The sequence below is a fragment of the Misgurnus anguillicaudatus genome, chromosome 20, assembly GCF_027580225.2.
Source record: "Misgurnus anguillicaudatus chromosome 20, ASM2758022v2, whole genome shotgun sequence".
Lineage (NCBI taxonomy): Eukaryota > Metazoa > Chordata > Actinopteri > Cypriniformes > Cobitidae > Misgurnus > Misgurnus anguillicaudatus.
The window spans coordinates 33,021,015-33,048,701 of record NC_073356.2 but is presented as its reverse complement, the minus strand read 5'-3'; the positions used below and the strand labels follow the sequence as shown (position 1 = coordinate 33,048,701).

Sequence of the window (27,687 nt, the reverse complement as noted above, 5' to 3'; positions counted from 1 at the left end):
AACAATTACAATAACTGGCCCATTAATGTTTGCCTTCTGAAGACGTGGCTCAACAATGAATCCTGGTGGACAAAAGTGAAATTTATCATAAATACTAAAAAGAGGAAACCTGTTTTTGTTCTTGCAGAATTTATTTTTACTTGAAAACAAATAAAGACAAATTATTTTGAATGACAAACTTTACCTATTTAGTAAAATCACAATTTTTGTGAACATTTTTTTTACATTTTTAACCAAAAATGTGATGTCCACGTATGTGGACACATCAGGTCTTAGAAGGTTAATTAAGTGACCCTAAAACAGTAAATGGTTTAAAATGGATTAAAATCGTTTAAATCCTGAGATCAAGCATACAAAGTACAATCATATCTCATAGCACTTCCTTCTTCATTCTGCAACATTTCTTATCAAAAACACCTTGAAACTAAACATTTTTGAAGTTCTGTTGGAGATGAAGATGATGATATGAGATGATTAAGAGTACATATCTGCCGCCTTCTCACAGATCCAAGGCCTGTACATCTGACATGGGGCGTCGTACCAGCTCTTTGTAGCTACACGATCTAAAACCATAGTTTTTACCATGTAGCCACAGTCCTCATTATTGACATTGTTAGGCTCGCCGTGTTCCCAGAAACTAAAAAAAGGACAATAAAGTGCTACATAAGTTTATTCCAAACAGATTTACCTTGGGTACTATGATTATTATTAATAAACATATTAAAGGGCACCTTTTTCATTGCTAAAAACCAACGTTATTTTGTGTATATGGTATAATACATTGTGTTCGCGTGGTTTATTGTTAAAAAAACACAACATTTTCCACATACCACACATTTTTTAAGCCCCAGATATCCCTGTCTTCCTGAAATACATTGACTTTGTACAAAACTTATATATCTGAAAAGTGTTGTGTCCATGATTGGCCAGCTAATCTGTACTTTGTAATTAGCCTGAATACCTCTGACGTCAGCCGGAAATGTGACGCTCCTTACCATGTTTGAAAGATTCGCTCACAATGCAATGCTAACAGGAGGAATTATGATAATGTTGGTCTTGTCTACATCACCAATCCCAGGAAGTAAACTGTTGCCTACAATCTATGTGTTTGTTGTAGTCCAAGAAAAGAGATTTACACTCACCTAAAGGATTATTAGGAACACATGTTCAATTTCTCATTAATGTAATTATCTAATCAACCAATCACATGGCAGTTGCTTCAATGCATTTAGGGGTGTGGTCCTGGTCAAGAAAATCTCCTGAACTCCAAACTGAATGTCAGAATGGGAAAGAAAGGTGATTTAAGCAATTTTGAGCGTGGCATGGTTGTTGGTGCCAGACGGGCCGGTCTGAGTATTACACAATCTGCTCAGTTACCGGGATTTTTGTGCACGACCACTTCTAGGGTTTATAAAGAATTGTGTAAAAAATAGGAAAACATCCCGTATGCGGCAGTCCTGTGGGCAAAAATGCCTTGCTGATGCTAGAGGTCAGAGGAGAATGGGCCAACTGATTCAAGCTGATAGAAGAGCAACTTTGACTGAAATAACCACTCGTTACAACCGAGGTATGCAGCAAAGCATTTGTGAAGCCACAACACGCACAATCTTAAGGCGGGTGGGCTACAACAGCAGAAGACCACACCGGGTACTACTCATCTCCACTACAAATAGGAAAAAAGGCTAGAATTTGCATGACCTCATCAAAATTGGACAGTTGAAGACTGGAAAAATGTTGCCTGGTCTGATGAGTCTCGATTTCTGTTGAGACATTCAGATGGTAGAGTCAGAATTTGGCGTAAACAGAATGAGAACATGGATCCATCATGCCTTGTTACCACTGTGCAGGCTGGTGGTGGTGGTGTAATGGTGTGGGGGATGTTTTCTTGGCACACTTTAGGCCCCTTAAATGCCACGGCCTACCTGAGCATTGTTTCTGATCATGTCCATCCCTTTATGACCACCATGTACACAGAGGTCTAAAGTACTTGAGTAATTTTACTTGATTACTGTTTTGGGATTTTTACTTTATTTGAGGACAATTAAAAATCAATACTTTTACTTTTACTTAATTACATTTTTTAAAGAAAAAAAGTACTTTTTACTCCTTAAAATTTTATTTGCAGTCAAAAAGTACTTCTATTTTAGAGATCTATTTTACCTTGCTCTATTAAACCAATTGAATTAAACTGATTACCAGTTGAATTAAAAAGTTATTTATTCTGGAGCCTTTGGACCACACTAAGGAATTGGCCAACAGTTCATCTAATGATGAAGATTTTTTCGCTTCTTTGAAACCGGCAACACAGGAAGTGTGACACGTTCCCTGCTGTTTGCAGCCTCTCTATCAAGACTAATACCTTGTTCACACTGTCAGTCCAAATCTGATTTTGGTGCATATCTTATTTGACAGACTCACTATACACCTTGTGTATCACAACTGTTCAGATCTGTGCGTCCTGTAGCCGTTTTCCAGATTATCTGCCTCGACGTCTGAAGTGTTTTATGTGACGTGACAGCTTGACGTAACCGAAAAGGGCAGTCAGACTGAAATGGATTTCTAGAAATGCGATTTGAAAAGGATTTCAAACCACCTCTGGATGTAGCCTGAAACGGATTAGAAAAAAAACTGATTTCATGTGGTTTTTAGCCGGTCACATGCTAAATGTGATTAGATTCTTATCGGATATGCACCGAAATTGGATTTGGACTGACAGTGTAAACAAGGTCTTTTAAACCTCTTGAAAATTGGTTTCTTGAATATGACAATGAGTTCACTGTATTAAAATGGCCCCCACAGTCACCAGATCTCAACACAATAGAGCATCTTTGGGATGTGGTGGAACGGGAGCTTCGTGCCATGGATGTGCATCCCACAAATCTCCATCAACTGCAAGATGCTATCCTATCAAAATGGGCCAACATTTCTAAAGAATGCTTTTAGCACCTTGTTGAATCAATGCCACGTAAAATTAAGGCAGCTCTGAAGGCGAAAGGGGTCAAACACAGTATTAGTATGGTGTCGGAGGATAGGTGCTCTTTAACACAACATTACAACACAATAATAACACAATATGAATATTAGGTACACTCTCAGAAATAAAGGTACAAAATTGTCGTTTTCAAAAAGTTCACTTTTGTACCCAAGAGGTGCATATTGATCCCTCAAAGCAGGTACATATCTGTACCAAACTGGTATATATTAGAGCCTTTTTAAAAGGTCGGTACCTCAGTGGGCCACTTCACTGAGCATTAAGAATGAATGAAAAATAAAGGAGCTTAAAATGTTCTTCACAGTGATGTTATCCACAAAGCACCGTTTGTAGCACCTTTATTTTTAAAAGTGTAGACACAGATTCCCTCTGACATTATTATAATATTGTTAAAATTATCTATGATAACATTTTAAGTATGTCGAGGCCAATATTGTTAGCACAGACCCGATGGGTTGTGTTGTAGCTGGCAGTAAGTTTGTTTTTTGTTATTTTGTTGTTGAGTCAGGCAATTACAGAAAGTGTTATTAATTCAGAGTATAATGCAACGCTTTTCAAACTCCTTTAAATCTGTATTGACAAAAAAGAAAGGAATAATGGGAAGGAAATATAAATTAAACAACAAAGATCACTCATCTACAAAATAGAGAAATGAAAGAATATGATTCAGTATTTAACCACATGCTTGTTGTGAAATATATGTTGCCATTTAATATTGAAAAGCTGTTGAGATCTAGAGTCGTTCTAACATCTTCGACTCAAATGTTTTCACTCACCCTCCGACCAGTTTGGTTCCATCCACCCAGCGCCAGTCATCTTCTGTCTCTTCATCAGTTATGCCAAACCAGTAAGCGTTCCAGTGACCACGTGGCAGCAGGTTCCATATAAAGGTCTTCATCAGGTCAAGAGGTCAGATATGATTGGAAATAGATGTCATTGTTTAGTAATGTTGTCAACATCTTTTTCAAGATATTAGCTATAATTTCTTCTTTCACACTACAAGCCAATACACTCTTAAAATAAAAGTGCTTCACAATGCACAATTGTATTCCCCGGTGTGTTTGATTAGGGTTGGAACTAAACTCTGCAGGACAATGGACCCAGGGTTCCCCACCCCTGCCTTAAGTCAATGTTCTTGACTTTTGTTCACATAGCATGCGCTCCAGAAATGTTACAGCAATGTTACTAGGTCCCCTTTACAAGAGCAATCCCAGAAGCAATGATGTGATTGCATTTATACAAAAGGCGCTCTGACAATTTACTGGGATCAATGCACTGTGTGAAAAAGGTTTAAGATACACAGTTTTTATTCACCTGTTCATCAGCTGTAAGGACGATAGCCAGGTGTCCTCCTCTTAGTTTGCAGTAAGCTTGACTCTGTGGCCAGCTTTCGCTCTCTTCTGAGATGAAGTAACAGCTGCCTTGGAAATAATGCCAGTTATCTGGGCAGGAACCTTTTGCTGTCACTGAAGTGCATTTTGTGTCAGCCGCTGCTTCTATAAAGACAAACAGTGGCAAACAATTACAACCCCAAATCAGAAAAGGTTGGGACACTGTAGAAATTGTGAATAAAAAAGGAATGGAATAATTTACTAATCTCATAAACTCATAAAGGAATAGTCTACTCATTTTCAATATTAAAATATGTTATTACCTTAACTAAGAATTGTTGATACATCCCTCTATCATCTGTGTGCATGCGTGCACGTAAGCGCTGGAGTGCGCTGCGACACTTCGATAGCATTTAGCTTAGCCCCATTCATTCAATGGTACCATTTAGAGATAAAGTTAGAAGTGACCAAACACATCAACGTTTTTCCTATTTAAGACGAGTAGTTATACGAGCAAGTTTGGTGGTACAAAATAAAACGTAGCGCTTTTCTAAGCGGATTTAAAAGAGGAACTATATTTTATGGCGTAATAGCACTTTTGGGAGTACTTTGACTCGCCTGAAAAGTTCGCTCCCCTTCTCACTCTCATAATGGGAGAGGGAGGGTGTTACTGCGCCGAGTCGAAGTACTCCCATAAGTGCTATTACGCCATACAATATAGTTCCTCTTTTAAATCCGCTTAGAAAAGCGCTACGTTTTATTTTGTACCACCAAACTTGCTCGTATAACTACTCGTCTTAAATAGGAAAAATGTTGATGTGTTTGGTCACTTCTAACTTTATCTCTAAATGGTACCATTGAATGAATGGGGCTAAGCTAAATGCTATCGAAGCGTCGCAGCGTGCTCCAGCGCTTACGTGCACGCACACAGATGATAGAGGGATGTATCAACAATTCTTAGTTATAAGGTAATAACATATTTTAATATTGAAAATGAGTAGACTATTCCTTTAACACTGAAAAAATGCATAAAAACTGATAAGCATTTTTATTATTGCTTTTTCATTTTAAATTATTCACTTTTATTATTTTTGTTATTACAAAAACACTTTCACGTCACAAACCTAGCGCAGTGATTTTGATCTTCAGATGTGACCTCTCTGCCTCCAGGTCACTATTCTGTCTTTTCAAACGGGTCAGTTTTATTGACAGAAGGGCAATAGGGCAGCCTAGAATCTTTTGAGGTTCACCAGGACTGGAGGGGAGATCCTGAACAGAAGAACTCTTACCTAAAACAAAAGGGAAGAAAAAGAAAGCAGATGCTGGCATCGTCAGATAAACATGCAAGGATTTCCAAGAATGAAGAGAAAAACATGCACAAAAACTGATAATAATGCATCAGAGTGTGAGGATCAGGCTGAAATTTGTTGTGGCAAACCTGGGGGTTTGTGTGTATATATATATAATTTTGTTAATATAAAAGTCATGTGACCATTACGCAACACTGCAATAGCCAATCAGAAAAAAATTTACAGATCGGCTTTTGCCTGGCTTTCACAGACAAGAAATGCAGTATAATATACATAACTGTATTATCAGTGTATAAAGGCTTTACGTAATGAACTGTATTATTTTAATAACCTTAAAGCAACACTATGTAGTTTCCATGTAAAAATGACTTACAGCTCCCCCATGTGGTTGAAAAGCGCAACAGTGCCTGGTATCAGATACTCTTCTGCAGGCAGGGGGAGGGGAGGGGCGGGGCGGGGCGGGGCTGTGTGCTCTACCCTCCACCGCCACTTTCAGAGTGTGCTTGTAGCAGCTAGGAGGCTGCTCAGGTTGCAGCAACAGTACAATTTGTCCAGTTAAAAGTTGTTCTATCACTGAAATAATTTTAGAGACATTATTTAAAGGTAAAAAAACTACATAGTGTTGCTTTAAAATGAGCCTTTTTTATCTACATACAACACAGGTCTTCTTACATGGTAGTCACCATCATATTTCTACAGGGCTAGTTTTATACGTTGTCTCAGACGACGACATGTTTGTCCTGTGGCAGCCAGTGCCAGCTACCGTAGCTTCTCATTGTGTTTTGAAATTGAGGTTGTTTGCAATTCACAAGCACACCGCTCAATGCCACTACAAACACAATAGACCTTAAAGGGATAGTTCACCCAAAAATGAAAATAATGTAATTAATGACTAACCCTCATGTCGTTCCAAACTCGTAAAACCTCCGTTCATCTTTGGAAACACAGTTTAAGAAGTTTTATATTTAGTCCAAGAGCTTTCTGACCCTCCATTTGAAATCTATGTACGGTATACTGTCCATGTCCAGTAAGGTAATAAAACATCATCAAAGTAGGCCATGTGCCAGTTAGAATGTGTTGAAGCATTGAAAATACATTTTGGTCCAAAAAAAAGACTTTATTCAGCTTTTTCTTCTCTTCTGCGTCTGTTGCGAATGCGCGTGCACAGTGATGCTGCTGACGTGTTATCCTCAGACATGTTTGCGAAGATTTTTTTTTCAAACTTACAGCGTGTGTCTCACTCAGACTGTAAACAAAGCTTGGGCACAAAAAAAGTGCTGGGGCGCACCAGATAACACGTCAGCAGCGTCGTACATCAGCAGCATCACTGCAGTCTTGTGACTTCAGTCTCGCACACGCACTTCACAAAAGACCCGGAAGAGAAGACAATGCTGAATAAAGTCGTAATGTTTGCTATTTTTTGACCAAAATGTATTTTTGTTGCTTCAACACATTTTAACTGACCCACTGATGTCACATGGACTAAATTGATGATGTTTTTATTACCTTTCTGGACATGGACAGTATACCGTACATAGATTTTCAATGGGGGTTAGAAAGCTCTCGGACTAAAAGATCCTAAAAGATCCTAATAAGTTGAACGGTCTTACGAGTTTGGAACAACATGAGGGTGAGTCATTAATGACATTATTTTCATTTTCGGGTGAACTATCCCTTTAACTGAAAATAACTTGCCCTTATGTACTTGTATTTAAAGTCAGTGCCATTGGGTCGCCTCAAGATGCATACCAGTCAGTTTCTTTCAGTGTTTTTATAAAAGCGACTTCATGCCTGATTTAAATTAGGACATTTGTGCTATTTTAAGCTATTTTGTGGTCTGTGAAAGCAAGCCTTTATGTACAAATAAAAGAAAATTAGCAAATGAAGGTCCAACAGGTGATAAAATCAATAACTAAATAAATAACTACTTCTGATAAAACGGTTTAAAGTTAAACATAAAAATGTGATATGAAATTGCTGTGATGCTTAAAATCTCAACAAAAAAAAAAATGTAGGGAAGGGGGTTTGGGTGACAAAAAGTTTGAAATCCCCCGATCTACTACTAAAGTATTCAGTGCCGGTCCGAGCATCTTAGGGGCCCTAAGCAGAATTTGTTTGGGGGCCCCATCACCAATTTCTTTATTAAAAAATAAAGAAATTACAAACATTTATTAAAAGAACAAAGTTGCACATTAAGTAAGGGATAATGTAGAGTTAGCCGGTAGTTATCGGAAAATAAGCCCCGACAGTGTGATCAGGACCCGACGGGAATTGTCAATGCACGCGAGGTGTCTATATTGCACATGAGTCTCAAACGCTAGCTAGTTGTCTGCAACTCAGATTTTTTGTCTTGAGTTTTTCATTTATTCATTTGTATTCATTAATTCATACATATTCATTCATTTATATTACTTGTTTAAGTTATTTAATTGTAAAAAAAAAACGATTGGGGGCCCCCTTGGTGGCCACGGGGCCCCAAGCGGCTGCTTAGTTCGCTTATGCCTCGGGCCGGCCCTGAAAGTATTGATTTAAACCTGCATGCAAACCTGTTTTGTTTGTGCTCAGCTTCTCAGATATAAAGGTACAAAAGTTGTTACTGGGACAGTAATCGTTCAAAAAGGTAAACCTTTGTACCCAAATAATGTATATACGTACTTCAAAGGTACATATTGGCAGTTCAAAGATACATATTTGTACCTAAATGGTACACATTAGGACCTTTTTTAGAGGGTACTGCCCCAGTGACAGCTTTGTACCTTTATTTTTGACAGTGCAGAAAACTTGAGAAAAGTGTAAGATTGATGACTCAAGGTGTCTAAATGACAACTAGTTGATAAATCTTGAAAACAGTCAGAAAAGAAGAAGTACATACTGTAATACTTAGTGGCCACCAGGACCATGAGTAAAAGGAGACAGAAGGCAGTCAGGCATGCGGTTGCCACCTTGAAAGGGCTTTGACAAAATGGTCGCTTTCCATGATTTCGTGGATTGTTCAAAACTGGGGAAAAAAAACATTTGATTTACAACATAAGAGTTTATCACATAAATTAAGCAGCATGAAGAAACAAACCATCTGCAACTCTCAGACACTTATTTATTTGGTCAAGATTAATAATAGTAAGTTGGCGTGACTTGTAAATCTAAGTTGATTCAACAAAAAAATATTTTTACAGTGTAATAAATATCCTTAATATTTCTTATACATTTTTGAAATGCTACTCTTATAAATGTAAGATTTTTAAGTTGTAAGAATTTCAAATTAATATTTTATGTATTTAACATTAGCTTAAAAAATTAAGTTAAAACGATTATTAAGAGCTGCACAATTATATAAATATAAGTTTAAAAAATATATAATTCTTAAATCAATATTATTTGTATTTAATATCAACTTAAAACTTGGGTAAGTTTAGTGAGTATCTTTAATTATGATTTAATTATGACACATTTGTACAATGTATTATTTGAGTAAACACATTTTTTGTTATTGATAATCTGAAATCTACTCTCTCTGACTTGTTTATTTTATACTTTTATTTTTTACTTAAATACTGTGCTGCTCATCTTGGCCAGGTCACTTCTGTAAAAGAGATTTTTAATCTCAGAAAGCTTTTACCTGGTTAAATAAAGGAATAATACAAAAAATGAAATAAATGCATAATTTTTTTAGTTAAAAAGTATTTACAAAACATTTTTAATTATGTTTCTCATTTTTCTGTAGACTTCACTAGGGATTTCTATTGCATTTATTTAAGATTAAGTGGACTCAACTCTTATAAAGACTTGTTTTATTATGTTGATTACATCTACTCATTTAATGTGGTATGAAATAAATGTCATTATTGAAATCTACTAGATTTTACAGCTTTTCAATTTACTCAATATATTTAAGTGTTAAAATGTTTCTCCAAAAAAAATGAAGTAGATCGTAAAAGTTTTTACATTGATGAATTTATGCCTCTGTTGCTTTTACACACTTTTACATAATAAAATGAAATAACACAACATACCTGAATATTGCACATCTGCAGTATTGCAGTAATCAGTCAAATCCGGGTCAGGTTCATCGTTAAGTTTATCATTCATTCTCTCTGTGCTCATCTGCATGTTGGGACACTTGAACAAACACACTGAAACAAACTTCTGTTCACAGCGGTGATGTTGTCGTTTATATATGAAAATGTTTCCGCCTGTTAATGCCTATTGGTTGGTTTTGTATTTACAGTATTTCGCAGTAGGGCCAAGCTCAATTTTGGGGCCCTATAAGATCATGAAGATGGGCCGCAAGCATGTCGGTGCTATGAATAGTGTGAGTACCAGCCAGCATCTCCATCAGCTCCTTTGAGAACCAGGACATAATGTGCACCCTTGTTTATAATACCATTTATAACATAGAAGTAATATAAAGGAATTAAAAATAGAAAATCCTTAAAATTAAATAATCAACTGGAGATGTTGAACAGAGCAATTGATATTACAGACTAAAGGTCCCATTTTTCCTGATCCCGTTTTTCAAACTTTAGTTAGTGTGTAATGTTGCTATTAGAGCCTAAATAATACCTTTAAAATGATAAAGCTCAAAGTTCACTGCCAGGCGATATATTCTCTTTAATAGAAGTCCCCTTTTAAAGCCTACAGCGAAAGGCGGTTTGGACTACAGCTTTCTACTTCCCGGTTGAATGACGTCAATTGACTAAACTCCCGTCACGTCAGTCGCCAGCTAAGCCCCAAATGGCTCTGGCTAAGCTAAGTTGCTGTCAAATCACAACACACTAAAAAAGCTACACAATCAGAACTCGGTATTTCTGAATGAGGGACTTCATAGAACAAGGAATCATTTTAAGGACAGTGAAAACAGCGATACGCTGTAAAAAAAGTTTTTAAAAAATCTTGCAAAGTTGCCAGACGGATTCCGTCACATTACAGTAAAAAACTGTTTTTCAACATTACATGCAAAAACCGTAAAAACACAGAGAATCTTTTACAGGCATAATTCATTAAATTACAGTATATTGCTGTTAATAATTGTTATTAAACAGTAAAAAAATACATTAAAAACAATTACCTTGCAGGTTATTTTCTGTAAATATATGGCTTTTATTAGCTACTTTATTAAGTTGTTCTGTGTTTATACAGTAATATTCTTTTAAAATACAGTTTATCTTTGTAAAATAGCTAAAAAAAGACATGTATAAAAACATAATAAGTTTGTGAAAATACATTAAAAACAACTATGCAGGTTATTCTCTGTAAATATATGGCTTTAATTAGCTACTTTATTAAGTTGCTATACAGTAATTTACTCTTATCTTTGCAAAACAACTAAGAACAATCTATAAAAACCAAGATAAATAATATTAAGTTGACATGACTTGTAAATCTGAGTTGATTCAACAAAAACATTAAGGCAGCACAGATATCTTACAATGTAATGGCAACTTGATTTGTCTGCTTCACTAACTAAAGGTTCTATATACAACTTAACCTGTTTAGTTTCACCCTGTATAAAAGCTAAAATTATTTTGTGCAACTGGTTTCTGCCCAAATTTCTAGTAATATCAACTAATTCGGGTTAAGAATGAACCCAAGAAAGTACATATTAGCCGTTTCTCAATACCAAGTACGCCAAACTCGGACTTGTGTCCTTCGTAGTTCGAACTTGCAAGTACAGACTCTGAAGAACGAACTCCTGATGCGAAATGCATTCTGGGAAACTTCGCTGTCCAAACAAGTCTCCTCTGATGCATCCTCGATAAAATGGGCGGATCAAGAACACATCCGGGGATTTATGTGAACTTGGGCTTCGTGCGAACTTTGAATTGGAACAGTACTTGGGCCGCGACTGATGACGTTTCACAAGTCCACAAGAATGCAAGTACAGACAAGAACGCATATTGAGAAATGGCTATTGAATCAGTTAGATAGACCCCTATTATATACAGTCAGACAGGACAAGGGGTAGAAGGACAGGCTGATGCAAGCATGCACCTAAATGCTTACATCTAGCCAATTGTTTTCAAAATACTTTCATTCTGTTGATTTTTAAGTCTAGATAGATTCATTTTGATGTTTGAAGTCTGGTTTGTTTGGCTTGGTTGCCCTTACAAAAACTGGCCCATTAATGTTGGCCTGCTGAACACTGACTCCTCCTGGACAAAAGTGGAATTAGCATAAATACTAAAAACAGGAAGCATGTTGTTGTTTTTTTACTTAAAAACAAATAGAGACAAATTATTTAAAATTACAAACTTTTCCTATTTACTTTTTTACCAAAAAATGTGATGTCCATGTACACTTTAAAAACAAAGGGTGCTAAATAGCACTAAAAGTGGTTCTTGGCTCGTAATCATAGAGGAACCATTTTAAGTGCCATATAGCACATGAAATACCTGTGTAGCATATTGTGCTATGTAGAACCATATATGGTGCTATAGTGGTGCTACATTTTACACTAAAAATGGTTCCTCTCTGACAAATAAAATACATCTTTGGTGTCCCCAGATTACGTTTGTGAAGTTTTAGCTCAAAATATTATAGATAATTTATTATAGCATGTTAAATTGCCAATTAGTAGGGGTGAGCAAAAATGTGCTGTATTGGGTGTGTCCTTTAAAATGCAAATGAGCTGATGAAATGGAAACACTGATCACCATAATGGTGGTTTGTTGAAATTGAAACTCAATTTTGCTGTCAATAATTTCTCTCTCTGCACTTAATAGCAGTGCTGTGGTTGGATAGTTGCAGATTGAGGGGCGGTATTATTTTAATAAGATCCCCTTCTGACATCACAAGGGGAGCCACATTTCAATGACCAATTTTTTCACACGCTTTACCAGAACTAAGTTACTAAGTTGTTCTTTTTCATATTTTCTAGGGTGATAGAAGCACTGGGGACTCAATTATAGCACTTAAACATTGAAAAAAGATTTTTATTATATGATATATATCCTTCTGCTGTTTTGATCAATGACTGTGCAGCTACAGTTAGAATAATGCTGATGTATAAAAGAAACATTTTTAATTAAAATGTATGTGTACTGCAGCAACTTTGACAATACATTTAGTTTGCAGCTTTACAAGGAATACAATCCTGAGATAAAAGGCACTGTAATAAGGAAACACAGAAAAATACAAATGCAAATATAAACAATTTTGCTGTGCAGAGATCTCCGGACCCCAGTTTGTTTGTGAAAACCCATGTTTTACACTACGCCATCAAAAGTTTATAATCACTTGACTGAAATGTTATGTGGAGAAAAATGTGATAGTACCAACATACTTTTTTTCATTACAAAACAAAAATGTTATTGAAATGGATGACTTGGACTGAATCATAAAGAAAAGCAGCCAATAAGAGCGCAGAATAAATGCGACCTACTTCAATACAAAAGTATCTTAGGGTAAATGAGTAAATGTAAAATGTTTTGTTGCCACATAATTTACAAAGTTAAATTTGTATAGTATTATGATAAAATGTGGACAAAAGTTAATTGATTTAATGAAATGACCCTAAATTTTAAACAGTTAATTGATTATAATTGATTAAAATTGTTTAAATCCTGAGATCAAGCATACAAAGTACAATCATAACTCATATCAGTAATCTTTCTTCATTCTGCAACATTTCTTATTGAAAACACCCTGAAACTAAAGTTGAAGATGTTGATATGAGATGGATGATGATGATGATTAAGTGGACCCATCTGCCTTCTTCTCACAGATCCAGTATCTGGACATGTCACATGGAGCGTCGTACCAGCTCTTTGTAGCTACGCGACTAAAAACCATAGTTTTTACCATGTTGCCACAGTCCTCATTAATGTGATTGTTAGGCTCGCCGTCTTCCCAGAAACTAAAAAAGGACAATAAAGTGCTACATAAGTTTATCCCAGACAGATTTAGCCTTGGATACTATGATTTATTATTAATACACATATTAAAGGCACTAGCGTAGCCAGGATTCACAATGTGGGTGGGCCCAGAGAAAATCAGGTGGGCCTTAACCAAAAAAGCATCTGTTATCAAAATATACAAACACACAACTACACCAGTTTCAATATATCACCGTTTAATAAGAACAAAAGCCTGTATGGGCCCTATTTTAACAATCTAAGCGCAATGTGCAATAAACCAGTAAGAGTCTCATCTCCTTCACAAGCCAGCCGCACCGGCGCCATCCCGATTCCATATTTTGGCAGAATTTGCAAACTAAAAAACCAAGCAGAGGAAGAAGACCACCAGTTCAAGACCGATACCAAAAAATTGCGTTGTTTTTACTTGTAATGAAATTGTTATTCTTTGGTATTAAAACCTTTAAAAGTCGTTTTCTTTCAGTCATGATCATTCAAGTAAAAATAGCAGGCTTTTAATTGCTGTAAATGTATTGATAGCCCAGATGATCCGTGTTATCTCAAAGAATAGTTTACAAATATGCAAGAAAAGCTTTAGGCCTACTTTAAAAATACTTTAAATAGTAGCTTAATTTGTTGGTATTTGAAAAGTTTCGTTGCAAAAGAAATCTAATTTTTTGGTTGTGCATTCCAATTAATATCAATTCAACTGCGGTTGGTTTGTTTTGATTTAAACCTTCATAACTTAAAAAATACAGCTAAGTAGCACTATAAAACAAAATAATAACCTGATAACATAATAATAATTTGACAAAAAATGTTAAAAACGGAGTTCTCTCGTTTTGCAACGAAATTCTTCATTTAAACCTTTAAAAGTCGTTTTCTTTCAGTCATGGAAGTAAAAATAGCAGGCTTTTAATTATTGTAAATGTATGGATAGCCTACATGATCAGTAATCTCAAAGAATAATTTACACATATGCAAAAAAAGGTTTGTACTTTAAAAATAGTTCATTTGAACAGCGCGTGGGTGTTTTGAAATTTAAGCCTAACATAAAAACGGTTCTCATCTCATCATATCCACAGGTACAAAGTCATCATATATAATAAATCTTTGGGGTAGCATTAAAAAAATTCTAAATAAATGCAATATTTTCATTTGTTTAAAGCAAAACATTTAATTACTTACCAGGCTACAGGTGAAGCAGGTTTTTACGCCTTCTAACATCTCATAATCGGTCCTCATTTATGTCCAAGACACTCAATAATAATCTTTTAAAAAATTTTAATCCTTTGATTTTTTCATATTTTAAACGTGTGTGTGCTGCTGCGCATCCATGTGATAAGCAAATGCGCGTTGCCGTTTATAGGCGCAAATGCATGTTGCCGTTTATAGGCGCATATGCGCTCATTAAATAACAAAAGCAATATTTCTCCATTGGCAGGTTTTAGTTGGTCAGTGGCGTAGGCTAGTCTATTTTATTTGCCTCAAAATAGCAAAGAACCAACAATGCGCCTGAACACACCTCGTTTTCAGACCAGAAGGCTCATGGGCGCAAATGTTATCTGCAAAGACTTTTCTTTTTTTTAGCTGCTGAACCAACACCTCATGTTAAAGGGTGCACCATCAAGCTGTAATAAAGTCTTCTCACCGAAGGTCTTCGTGACCTTCATTCTAAGACAATGAAGCAGCGCAGCTTTCATTATTCCTTACGTGTCAGCCTTAAACCGGGTGTTAATTTCTATGATGTGGGGTGTAGGAGGGGCCAGGAGGCTGTTCGAAATGCGCTATTTATTGCACTACTATTTACAAAATTAACTTATTCCTTATTATAATAGCAAACAAGAGTTAAAAAAAAGATTTATTTTATAGGTCAAGTATAGTGATAAATGCAACATAATTTACTCTTTAGGATAACTAATAGGCTTTACTGGATAGGCAGGTGGGTGGACCCAGGCCCACCCATAGCTACGCGACTAATTAAAGGTCACCTATTTCATTGCTAAAAAACTTTATTTTGTGTATTTGGTATAATACAATGTGTGCAATGAGTTATTTTCCACATACCGTACATTTTTTAAGCCCCAGATATCCCTCTCTTCCTGAAACAGATTGATTTGGTACAAAACTTATCGATCTGAAAAGCGCTGTGTCCCTAATCTATATGTCGTGAGAGGCCTGAATAACTCTGACATCAGCCAGAAATGTGACGCTCCCTACCATGTTTGAAAGATTCGGTCACAATGCAATGCTAACACGAGTTAACTTACAGGCTGTGAGTCCAAGCGGGAGGAATTATGATAGTGTCGGTCTTGTCTACATCACCAATCTCAAGAAGAAAACTGTTGCCTACAATCCGTGTGTTTGTTGTAGTAAAAAAAGGAGAAAAATAATGTACCTTTTGCATATCGTTAACATGTACTAATGCTGCGTTTACACCAACCGCGGTGGAAGTGTGAAGCGTGAGTGATTTCAATGTTAAGTCAATGTGAAGACGCGTTGACGCGCATCTGGAGGTCCCGCTGCGCAGATGAGGCGTTTGGCGCGGCACGGAAGGCGCGAATTGAGCATTGTGTACGGTACGCGCGAATGGTGCTTTTTGTGCATTTTGTGTTTGAAATTTTGAGTTGAAAACCAAACCAAACCGCGTTAACCAGTCAGAAGCCTGCTTGCTGCTGTGGAGGCAGCCCCGCCCGGAGTCACTCATTCAACCTGAAGGAATAAAAGGACCTCTCTTGAAAGAGTGTCAAGTGAGGTCATCGTGCAACCTGGTAAGTTGTAATACCACATTTCACTTTTGAGTCACGTGACGTTTATCGACCTGTGCCGTTTATTTTCCCCCCTATAGTAAGGTTACCAAATACAAACAGGTAACTCTCTCGATAAATGCACAATCAATATCAGTCATCTTGCAAACAGACAACCGCATAGCACTTGCCCCTTCCACAAGAAGCGGAGTTTGCCTCTGACGCGTGTCAAATGCTTGCTTTTTCCTACTCCGCTCTACAAGCGCAAATGCATTCAAACTGTTCAAGCGGCAAACTAGGTGCGGTTGACGCGATTTTGACGCCTGAAACGCGTTTGGTGTAAACGCACCATAACACACACTTACACACTAAAGGATATGTAGAAACGTGAATCGGAGGATAGGTGCTGTTCAACACAACATTACAACACAATAATAACACAATATGAATATTAGGTACACTCTCAGAAATAAAGGTACAAAGGTTGTCATTTTCAAAAAGTTAACTTTTGTACCCAAGAGGTGCATATTGATACCTTTAAAGGTACATATCTGTATCAAACTGGTATATATTAAGACCTTTTAAAAAGGTCGGTACCTCAGTGGGGCACTTCATTAAAGGGATAGTTTGGCCAAAAATTATATCCAACCCATGATCCACTCACCGCGAAGCCGTCCGAGATGCACACGCCCACAACCCCCAGACAAACACATTCAGCCACTCTAGAAAATGTCCTATATCCCCCAGCTGCCAAACAGTAAAGTTACGGGGCCCACGTCCCCCAAGTCCAAAAAATTTCCATATATCCCTCACAAAATAAATCCAAACGGCTCCAGGATGACAAACAAAGGTCCTCCGATGGCAATCCGCGCGGTGTTGCTGTAGAAATATCCACATTCAAAACTCCATTAACGTAAACAACTACCTTCCGGTAGCGCCGCCAATCTTATACTCCTCTGTATTCAGGAGAGAGTATTAGCGTAGTGTACGCACTTTTCTTAGTGACGTATGACAAATTCGGAGGGCGGGGGCACATAGCAGCAGCAGAGTAGCCTCCGTAGGCTGCGTAAGCTCTCATCCTGAATGCGGACGCAACTAAGATGGCAGCATTACCGGAAGCGAGTCACTTTTGTTTATAAAGTTTTAAATGTGGATACTTCCACAACAAAATGGCACGGATCACCCTCAGAAGGCTTTTGTTTATCTTCGTAGAGCCGTCTGGATTTATTCTGTGAAGGATGGATGCACATTTCTTGGACTTTAAGGTCGTGGACCCCACAACTTCACATTTAATTAACTGAAAGATCTAAAACATCCTCCAAAACAACTGAAAATGTGTTCGTCCGAAAAATGATGGACATACGCATCTCGGACGGTTCGGGGTGAGTAAATCATGGGTTCAATATCATCCTTGGCCGAACTTTCCCTTTAAGAATTAAGAATAAATTTAAGATTAAGGTGCTTGAAAGGTTCTTCACAGTGATGCAATGGAAGAACCATTTTTTATCCACAAAAACACTGTTTGTAGCACCTTTATTTTTAAAAGTGTAGACAAAGATTCACACATTATTATAATATTGTTAAAATTATGTATGATAATATTTTAAGTATGTCAAGCCCAATACTGTTAGTACAGCACAGACCCAATGTGTTGTAGCTGGCAGTAAGTTGTTTTTGTAATTTTGTTGTTGAGTCAGTCAATTACAGAAAGTGTTATTTCAGAGTAAGCAAAATGCAACTCATTTCAAACTCCTTTAAATCTGTATTTACAAAGAAAAAAGTATTGAAAGGAAGTAAATGATTAAACCACAAAGATCACTCGGCTACAAAAAAAAAGGAGAAATGAAAGAATATGATTCAGTATTTAACCACATGCTTTTTGTGAAATATATGTTGCCACTTAATATTGATTCATAGAAAAGCTGCTGAGATTTAGATTCTTTCTAACATCTTCAACTCAAATATTTTCACTCACCCTCCGACAAGTTTGGTTCCATCCACCCAGCGCCAGTCATCTTCTGTCTTTCCATCAGTTATGCCAATCCAGAAGGCGTTCCAGTGACCACGTGGCAGCCGGTCCCATATAAAAGTCTTCATCAGGTCAGGAGGTCAGATATAATTGGAAATAGATTATTATAGATTCTTTAGTAATGTTGTCAACATCGTTTTCAAGGTATTAGCTTACAAGTTTCATCATGTGCTTTTTTCTTTCACATTACAAGCCAATACACTCTTTAAAATAAAGGTGCTTCACGTAGATGATCCATTTTTATCTTAATGATTACATATAGATCCTTTAACTATTATGATAAACAAATGGTTCATTGTAGTGAAAAGGGTACTTTAAATCACTAAAAGAACCATTTAGGTACCGAAAACGATTCTTCTATGGCAGGGGGGCAGAGTTTAGGCACAGCTGTTCTTTAACATGCACAAACTTTTGTCAATGCAACTGAGTTTAATCTGAATGCAGGTTACGCCAGTACCATTTACATGCTCCCTAAACATTGCAATCCGATTAACATTAAGTTTACATGTACATTCAATATAATCTGAGCCAATCGTCTGCGCCAGGGTTGCCAGATTTGCGTATTAAAACCAGCCCAATGGATATTCAAAGCTAGCTCAAAAGCATCCCAATGACTATTCAGAGCCCAAATGTCAATACTAATTAACAAAACCCTCTTTAACCCACAGAAAAAAATTAACTAATGGTTTAAACATAGCTCAAATCTGAACTTGAAAAAAATCAGAGGACTTGGCAACGCTGGGCACAGCATCTCTGGTCAAGTTCACACTTTATCTCTGAATAAATGTAGAAGTCAAAGCTGATTTGGAGAAAGTTATTCTTAAGAAGTTTTTGAAAGACATGATGCCATTTTATTGCTTTATGTAATATTATGAAAGACATGAATGCTGCCGAATGTACAGCACGTGACCCCTTTACCGTTATGGGGCGTACACACCAAACACAAATTTAACGATTTGTGTGAGTAGATTACATACCAAGTCAACGCAAAGACACGTATAGGCATAAACTCACACGGGCAGGTGGCGCAATTGCAGCGGAATTCGCATGGCATGAAGTTAAATCCTGCGAAATTCGCATGGCATGAAGTTAAATCCTGCGAGTAATCTAGAGCGAAGAACGCGATGCTGCGTAATAATACGTAAATATAAGGTAGGGAAGAGCGGCGGCGAAAGTACAGTTTTTCAGAAAAACTTCATTTTAAAAGATAATGTTTTAGACAGAGATATATTTTTGCTGTGGTCAATAACTCACAAGTGTGGTCTATCAATACCAGGTGGAATTTTGAAAAAATGTAAAACGACTTCAGTATCATTTCACTTTAAACATAAGTGGTGAATTGTTACATTCGACCCCACCTGCAGGGATGAAAGTAACACAAGAAAACAAGATAGATTTTTGTGTTACACTTGTTTTTAATAAATATACACGACTATGACTTCGTTAATATGTAACTGCAAAAATATTTTGTAATTTATCTTTGTAAAAAATAATGAAATTACATTTTCATTTTAAAGTAGCAGTGTGTTTTAGCAACATCTAGTGGTGAGGTTACGAATTGCAACCAACTGCTTAGTACACTGCTCACCCCTCGCTTTTGAATTGCATAGAGAAGCTACGGTGGCGGTGCCCCAAAAAACATGTAATCGTCGGAGACAACATAGTAAAAATAGTTAAGGGCTTCTGTAGAAACATGGCGGCACAAAACGGCGACTTCCACGTATATGTAGGGACCCTCAGTGTATGTAGATTAAAACGTCTCATTCTAAGGTAATAAAAACATAACGGTTCATTATACATACACCCTTGATAATATAGTTTTGTATATTATTTTGCATTTCTGTCAAGAGATCCTTCTAAAAATTACACACTGCACCTTTAAATTTCAGTTTTATCAAAAAGCAACCAACAGTACAAACTTAAATTGTTGAGAATAAAACATTTTTTCAACAGTTTAAACACTATAAAATTAAATCAAATCAGAATAATTTCAGTTTGCAACATTTACAACACTATTAGCACCAGGACAAAAGTAACAAGTGTTACTTTCGACCTGACAGGATCTCCTCACATTTAAACCCGATTTACTTTTATTTTGAAAAACCTGTAGATTGATCAGTACTTTAACACATTAAATGAGAAACACAACGCGTTATAAGAAAAAAAATGAACGCTTTAAGATTAAGAATTTACTTATCATGGTCAAAAACACCTTTCTGGATCTACACGCAGAAAACTGTGAGTAAATAACGCAACATTTGTCAGCTCTGTAAGGGGTTGTGTACCTAAGATGCTGTCGTAGTTTGGGATGCAAATTTTCTCAGGGCTCGGAAAAAAACGTTTTATTATTTTCGTCCCGCGTTACTTTTGCCCCGGTTCTCCCCTACATATAAGATGTGAACTTGAGCACAATTGTTCTGCGCGTGCGCAAGGTATTTTTGCATCCGATTGAGAAAATACTACGATTCACGCGTTTATATACTTACTTTTCTCCTGATGATCGGATCACAGATCGGACTGCACCAAACCTTTTAATACGTTAGAAATTTGCATTCGATCGACCTCAATCATATTGATTAGGGTGTTTACATGAAGACTTTTTAACCATCAATAAGTTGTTGCGACGACAAATTATTCTTACACCCCTTATGGCATTGTTCCTGACTTATGTTCACACAGCTGGGGCCTCATTTATAAAGCGTGTGCGCGTTCGCACAGATTTGATCGTAAAGTGTGCGTACGCAAAAATCCACGGCAAAGTCCATATTTATAAAAACATTATTTGACGTGTAAAAGTGCTTAGCTCCACGTCAGGGTCCGAGCAGACGTACGCACTTTTGCTTGTCTGATTGCTGCAGGTTTTTTGGAAATATAAGCCATTCTTGCTACTCGAAAAGGGTTTAGATACTAAGAAGTGCTCTTTTATATGTCTATGACATTAATTAGGCATCGTTTAAAGGTGGAGATCTGAAACTGCTCAGCTGCGCACAAGTTCAAGATCATTTGCGATTTATAAATTTCACTTCTGAAAGAAAGGGGTACGTGCGTTTTCTGCGCGTACGTTCGGTTTATGAATCACGCGTACGCATTTCTGATAAATGATCGTAAGATCAAATGTAGGACCGTTTCTACGCAGCATTTTATAAACGAGGCCCAGCTGGGGTCCGGAAATGTTCCAGCAATGTTACTAGGTCCCCTTTAGTAATTTTTTGGCAATTTTCTGCAATGAATGTTTTGTGTGAAAGAGGTTTAAGATACACAGTTCTTATTTACCTGTTCTTCAGCTGTAAGGACGATAGCCAGGTGTCCTCCTCTTTGTTTGCAGTAAGCCTGACTTCTTGGCCAGCTTGTGATTTCGTCAGAGATGAAGTAACAGCTGCCATTGTAGTAATGCCAGTCATATGGGCAGGAACCTTTCGCTGTCACTGGAGTGCATTTTGTAGCAGCCGATGCTTCTATAAAGACAAACAGTTATTATATTATTCGTTTTCGTCATATTCAAATCAGGAAAGGACATCATATACATCAGAGATGCTACTGTGAGGTGAATAAATTATTTATTTTGGAGTGAACTATTTTCTTACTGAAACTTTACACAACACTTTGGTCAAATTTTCCAGTTGGGTGGACTGCAGTTGACTCAAAAAAGTGCTGGTGATACATTGCCTTGTTTTTTTTAAAGTTGACTTAACTGTTTCATTTAGCTACAGGAAAAAATGCATTTTTATTCAGTGCTATTTTTGTTATTACAGACACGTCACAAACCTAGCGCAGTGATTTTGTTCTTTAGCTGTGATGTCTCTTTCTCAAGGTCACTCTTCTCTTTTCTCAGAGTGTGCAGTTCTGCTGTCAGATTGGTCACGTTGGCGCAGGTTTGAAGCATATGAGCTTCAGCAGAACTGGAGGGGAGATCCTGAACAGAAGAACTCTCTAACACAAAAGGGAAGGAAAAAAAGCAGATGATTGTATCGTCAGATAAACATGCAATGATTTCCAGGAATGAAGAGAAAAACATGCAGAATGATGACAGATGACACATGATGCATCAGTGTGTGAGGATCAGAGCGAATTAAGTTGTACCAAACCTCCCGGGTGCCAGCTTACTGTAAGTCCTAGCATAACCTCCAAAGACCCGAGGTTTGGTTTTTCTTTTTTTTCAGATTTCTTTCAGTTATTTTGGGGTTAGGAAGAACTAACCAAATTTTTTTTTTGAACATGAAGAAGTGTAATTGTCAACGTTTGTGTACAACAGGTTCCAGTACACAGAATTAAGTATTATGGTGCAAACATCAAAAAATGATGTATGTGGACACACCAGGTCTTAGGAGGTAAAGCTAAGTCTGTAAAACTGGGCATTTACGGACCAATAAAAGTAAATTACCAGATTAAGGTCTAACTGGTAATAATAACAATAACTAGCATATGTAAATTACTACTACTGATAAAAAAATGGAAACTGATGAAAAATATATTATTATATTATATATTATTTTATATATGATAAATATATAAAATATATTTTTGAAATGGAAATGTGCTAATTCCGGAGCAAAAATTAAATAAAGTTTAGTTTCACGTGCGCACGCAAAACTAAACTTTAAAAAAATTCTGCACATGAAGGTTTTGCGTGAGCACATAAAACTAAACTTTTTTTTACTTCAGTGTCACCTTAGGGGCTCGGTAGCTATTAAAGGGGATACCTTAAGAAAAATTATTTAGTTTGGGTGATAAAAAAGTTTGAAAACCCCTGATACTACAGTGTTGATTTAAACCTGCATGCAAACCTTTTACCCAGTGCTCAGCTATGACGGCGAACTTGAGAAAAGCACAAGATCATGACTCAAGTTGTCTTATGGGAACTAGTTAATAAATCCCGATAACAGCATTTATGTACATATTAATAGTCAGAAAAGAAGAAGTACACACTGTGAATATTTGTAGCCACCAGAATCACGAGCAAGAGGAGACAGAAGGCAGTCAGGCATGCGGTTGCCACCTTGAAGGGCTCTTGACAAAACGGTCGCTTTCCATTATTTTGTTGGTTATTCAAAACTGTGAAAATATACAAAAAACATCTTGATTTACAACATAAGAGTTTTCAAATAAATGAAGCAGCATCTGCAACTCTCTGACACCCAGTAGACATGTTTAAGTATTACTTGTCTTGAGATTATATATTATCTAGCCAGATGGTACCAGGGGTTCCATGTTTTATGCCAGTATATGAAATGTATTAAGTATAATTGTATAATTTACAGGGTTCCCACACTTTAGTTAACTTCAAATTCAAGGACCTTTCAAGGACTTTCCAGGTCTAATACCCTCAAATTCAAGGACTAAATGTGGGGACACATTTCAAGTGAGAGCAAGGTTACATCGTGTTACCTTTTAAGATACATTGTTACAGTTCCCTTTCGAGGGAACTCGCGCTGCGTCACTGCGGTGACACTTTGGGGACACCTCCAGGGGTAAATGCGTCTGAATGTGTGTATCAAATTCAACCAATGGTGAGGCTTAACAACAAAGACAGGGTGACGCAGAAGCCAGGAAGTTTTTCGATATCTGAAATATTGCCAAAGACGGCGTTACAGGGATGCAGGAAGTATGGCAAGGAAGACGCAGCGTCTCGTTCCCTTCTCATGGAACAACAGTTACATACGTAACCCAAGACGTTTTCATGTGTCAAACACAGCTATGCAATAAAGCATTTTGGTATGAATCAACATTTGCAATCAGGAGATATAAGCATTTAAAGCAAACAGTTTAGCACGTGTGCTTAAAAAGTCTAGAATTTTTATGATATTATCCTACACATTGATTTTTTTTCCAAAAAAAAAATTCTTGCATAAAATAAATTCAAGCACTTTCAATGACCTGTATCTATATATGCATATTTTCAAAAACTTCCAGGGCCTTGAATTTTTTCCCCCAGATTCACAAACTTTCAAGGATTTCAAGAACCCGTGGGAACCCTGAATTGAATATGCTTTTGGGGGGTCAAAAAGGAACGGCACACGCTGAGAAGCAGTGATCTAATACAGTTAATAAACACTGAAATCACATTGACACCCACACAACCAGATTAGTCTCTACAGTTCTCCTAGTTTACTGCATTGTCACTATTTTAACTATCACTGACCTACTGTTACTACTTATTTACAGGTTTATTTATTTTGGCTCTTGTTAACATACAAATAAAAACTTACTATCTGCGTAGACTAACAGGGGTTATGTATATTAGTACCACGTGTTTAATAAATACATTATTGTATATTGCCTTGCAAGGGCTATTGTCGAGGCCCTGCATGCTGACTTGTCTCAGCTTGCTATACTTTTAAAAGGTTTTCCAAAGGGCAAATAAAGCAACTTAACCAGTTATTTGAATATAAGAGCATAATGATATGGGTTTAGTAACAATTCAAACATCCTGTTGGGAACATGTTAGTGCATCACAAATATGTCGTTTAAAATTGCTGATTTTAATAGAAATACACAAGCTCATCTTTAAAAAAAATGCAGGCATAGCATTTTTTCCCTGCCTTCAAATCTAGAGTCAAATTCAGAGATGGACAGTAATGGATGAAGTACGTTTACTTAAGTATACTTTAAAGTCAGTAGATGATTTTTCTTTTTCTTGTAAAATTTTTAAGATGACAGATAGCCTATCAATAATCACTCTTGTAGGGTCACATGTCGTGAAGTTCAAGGATTTCCAAGCAGTTTTTTGAACACTGATCAGTTGATGGGTGGGCACACTCATTGTTTTACTTACACAGTCCAGTTTTCCAAAAAAACAAAAAAAAATTCGTTTGAAATGTTTTCTCCGTTTGCCTAAAACAAACTATATCTTCAAAAAGATTAAAAAACTTGTCCAACCTGTGAAAGCATATTGAGATATTAAAACTTATTAAGGGGATGGGATGGTCTTAGGGATGCAAACTTGTCACCTTTCTGCCAAATTCATTCTTTTGCTTTCAAAATAGTTCATCATTGTGTGTATCATGTATGCTGTTAGCGTTATTTCCGCAGGACATAACACCAGTGTAATTTCCATTGCAAATACAAGTTGTTAAAAAAAGTAAAATGTTTTGCTGTCATGAGCCCAAATGTATTTTGTAGGTTGCTTTAGAGACATTAGTTATTTTTTTAAGTATTACATACAACAGTAATAAAACAATTTACTAATACATTTGTATAAAAAAATAGTTGGATCTGTTACCTTTACTGTAGTTAATGCACACTGAACTAATGGCATAAACAAAGATTAATAAATGTTACCCTGGACCATATGTATACATCTCAATGTAAAATAATTGACACAATTGCTCACAAATGCTGAAAAACTATACTGCACATTGTTAGCCAATTCTTTAATTAATGTTAACATATACAACCTTATTGTAAAGTGTTACAAAGTAAATTAACTTTTGATACTCAAGCACTTGTAAATACTACATTTACACCAAGGACGTTGCTAGGGTAAAATGAGATGAGGGGCTTAGGCCCTCTAGAGCAGTGATTCTCAAACTTTTTTAGGGTGCGGCCCCCCTTGTGTACGGCGCATACCTTCGTGGCCCCCAAAGAAAATTTATGACAAAAAACTGTTCTAAAACTCAACTTTTAATTAAACAAAACATATTAAATGATAGAAAGTAGTGCTGTTGGTTAGTAGCCTAATTTCTATAGGTTTAATTGCACAGAATTCATGATAAATTAATTTATTTGATAAAATGTCATAAAACTGGGGCCCCCCTGGCACCATCTCGCGGCCCCCCTGGGGGCCCCGGCCCCCAGTTTGAGAACCACTGCTCTAGAGACCCCACAAACACAGCTTGAAAACATTTTTTCACAGTGCTTTAGTTGTCCATATTTTCCTTGGTCTGTTTGTAGGCTACTCGTGGTGGTTGTCTTGTTTTTAATGCTTTTCTTTATTCCCTCACTTCTGTCTGTCAATTCCTTTGTTGATCAACCCTTTGTGTCTTTTCTTTTTTGCATTCCTACTTTTTAAATCCTGATTTTTCTCTATATTCTGTTGCCAGGGTGTTAGCTCTTAGAATTTTCAACAGCATTACTTTAACATAGGTGCATTTATATGCTATATTTATCTTCTTTTAAACATACACATTGACATTGTAAGCTGTTTTAAATTAAGATATTAACAATTGAGACATGAGTTGTTAATAATTTGCCGTAACATTGGTTTTATTTACCTGATGAAAGGCGATGTTCACTGACCGACTGTGTGTTATCAACAGTGCCACCTGCAGGCCGGGACAGACACTGCACTGTTCAACAACTCTACTCGAGCTTCACAGCTGCTTTTAGCGGAATAAATCACGCCTAAAATAAACGCGGATCTATACACGTGTAATATGAAAACAATAAAGTAATAATAATAAAATCGATTACATTTGTAAACTAATAGGACTACGTTTTCAATCCTTACAAGATGTTTTGATCCCCCACCCCAACCCCGAAACACAACTGGTTTACATTAATGGTCTTTTCGTTTTAAAAGTCATTACTTTTGCTACTTTTACGTCTGGCATCCATAGGCATCACCGGAGTTTTCAACCAGCGAAAGTGGAGACTTTATTTATAAGGGTCTATGAAGTTATGCCTTTATTGCGTTTACATTATAAAGTGAAATAACGTACCCGAATATCGCACTTCTCCAGTATTGCAGTAATCACCGAAATCAGGATCTGGTTCCTCGATGAGATTCTCTGTACTCATGGACATGTTGGGACACTTAAACAAACAAACTGGAACAGTCTATAAATTGTGCTCTGGTTGTGCCTGTACGGCCGAAGTTGCTCAATACAGCAGTGATGTTGTTTATATATGGAAATGTTTCCGCCTGTTGCAGATTGGTTGGTTTTGTACTTACAGTATTCATGTGCCTGATAGAGATTTAAATAGTTTGCTTTGCAGTGTCGGAAAAAAAATAATTTCACCGCAATTTCCTGGAAGTTCAGATGGGGCAGAGGTGCATATTTGCTCAAAGAGATTCGTTTACAAGATAAGGTATACAGACACTGGTTAAAGCGAGAAATAAATAAATTCACTATGACAGTAGGCTACTGGCAGAAGCATAGCACTTATCCGTTTTACATCAATCAAAAGCTTTTTTTAACATCATATATACACGTTAAAATCGGCCGAAAACCTACTGAAAATTCCCAGCAAAGACCAGCATAAGCTGGTGGTTTAAGGTGGCAGTAGCTGGTTTTCCACCACAACGCGGATCACTAGCTGGTCGCTAGACCAACTTAAAAATGACCAAAACACAGCTAGACCAGCTTGCTACACCAGCTAAAACAAAGCTGGGAGATTTTTTCAGTAGGGAAACCACTAAAATATATATTTGTTCTCTCATATTTAAGTTACTTAATGACATTACTGAATGAAAGAGAGAAAATAAATGG

General features: G+C 36.7%; 2 protein-coding genes across 3 annotated transcripts in view; both read right to left on the bottom strand.

The window, feature by feature from the left end:
* The window catches only part of LOC129454953 (C-type mannose receptor 2-like), a 131,578-nt gene extending 121,777 nt beyond the window's left edge, over positions 1-9,801 (bottom strand). Inside the window, exons 1-5 of the mRNA XM_073858563.1 lie at positions 9,644-9,801; positions 8,506-8,631; positions 5,448-5,612; positions 4,307-4,488; positions 3,769-3,884 (exon numbers count right to left, since the gene is read on the bottom strand). Coding sequence (XP_073714664.1) covers positions 3,769-3,884; positions 4,307-4,488; positions 5,448-5,612; positions 8,506-8,631; positions 9,644-9,740 — 686 coding nt within the window. The 5' untranslated portion in view covers positions 9,741-9,801. The remainder of the gene's footprint in view (positions 1-3,768; positions 3,885-4,306; positions 4,489-5,447; positions 5,613-8,505; positions 8,632-9,643) is intronic.
* On the bottom strand, positions 113-27,083 carry LOC129454952 (CD209 antigen-like protein C). 2 transcript variants are annotated; one of them, XM_073858566.1, is made up of 7 exons: positions 26,917-27,083; positions 23,186-23,311; positions 22,025-22,189; positions 21,533-21,714; positions 18,206-18,321; positions 13,309-13,485; positions 113-473 (listed from the first exon to the last, which is right to left on the bottom strand). In XM_073858566.1, the coding sequence occupies exons 1-6, from the start codon at positions 26,999-27,001 to the stop codon at positions 13,323-13,325; spliced, it is 837 nt and encodes a 278-aa protein (XP_073714667.1). In that variant the 5' UTR covers positions 27,002-27,083; the 3' UTR covers positions 113-473; positions 13,309-13,322. The 2 variants fall into 2 exon arrangements, with proteins under 2 accessions (XP_073714667.1, XP_073714668.1); XM_073858567.1 differs by lacking the exons at positions 113-473; positions 13,309-13,485 and adding an exon at positions 15,546-15,585.
* Positions 27,084-27,687: the final 604 nt, after the last annotated feature.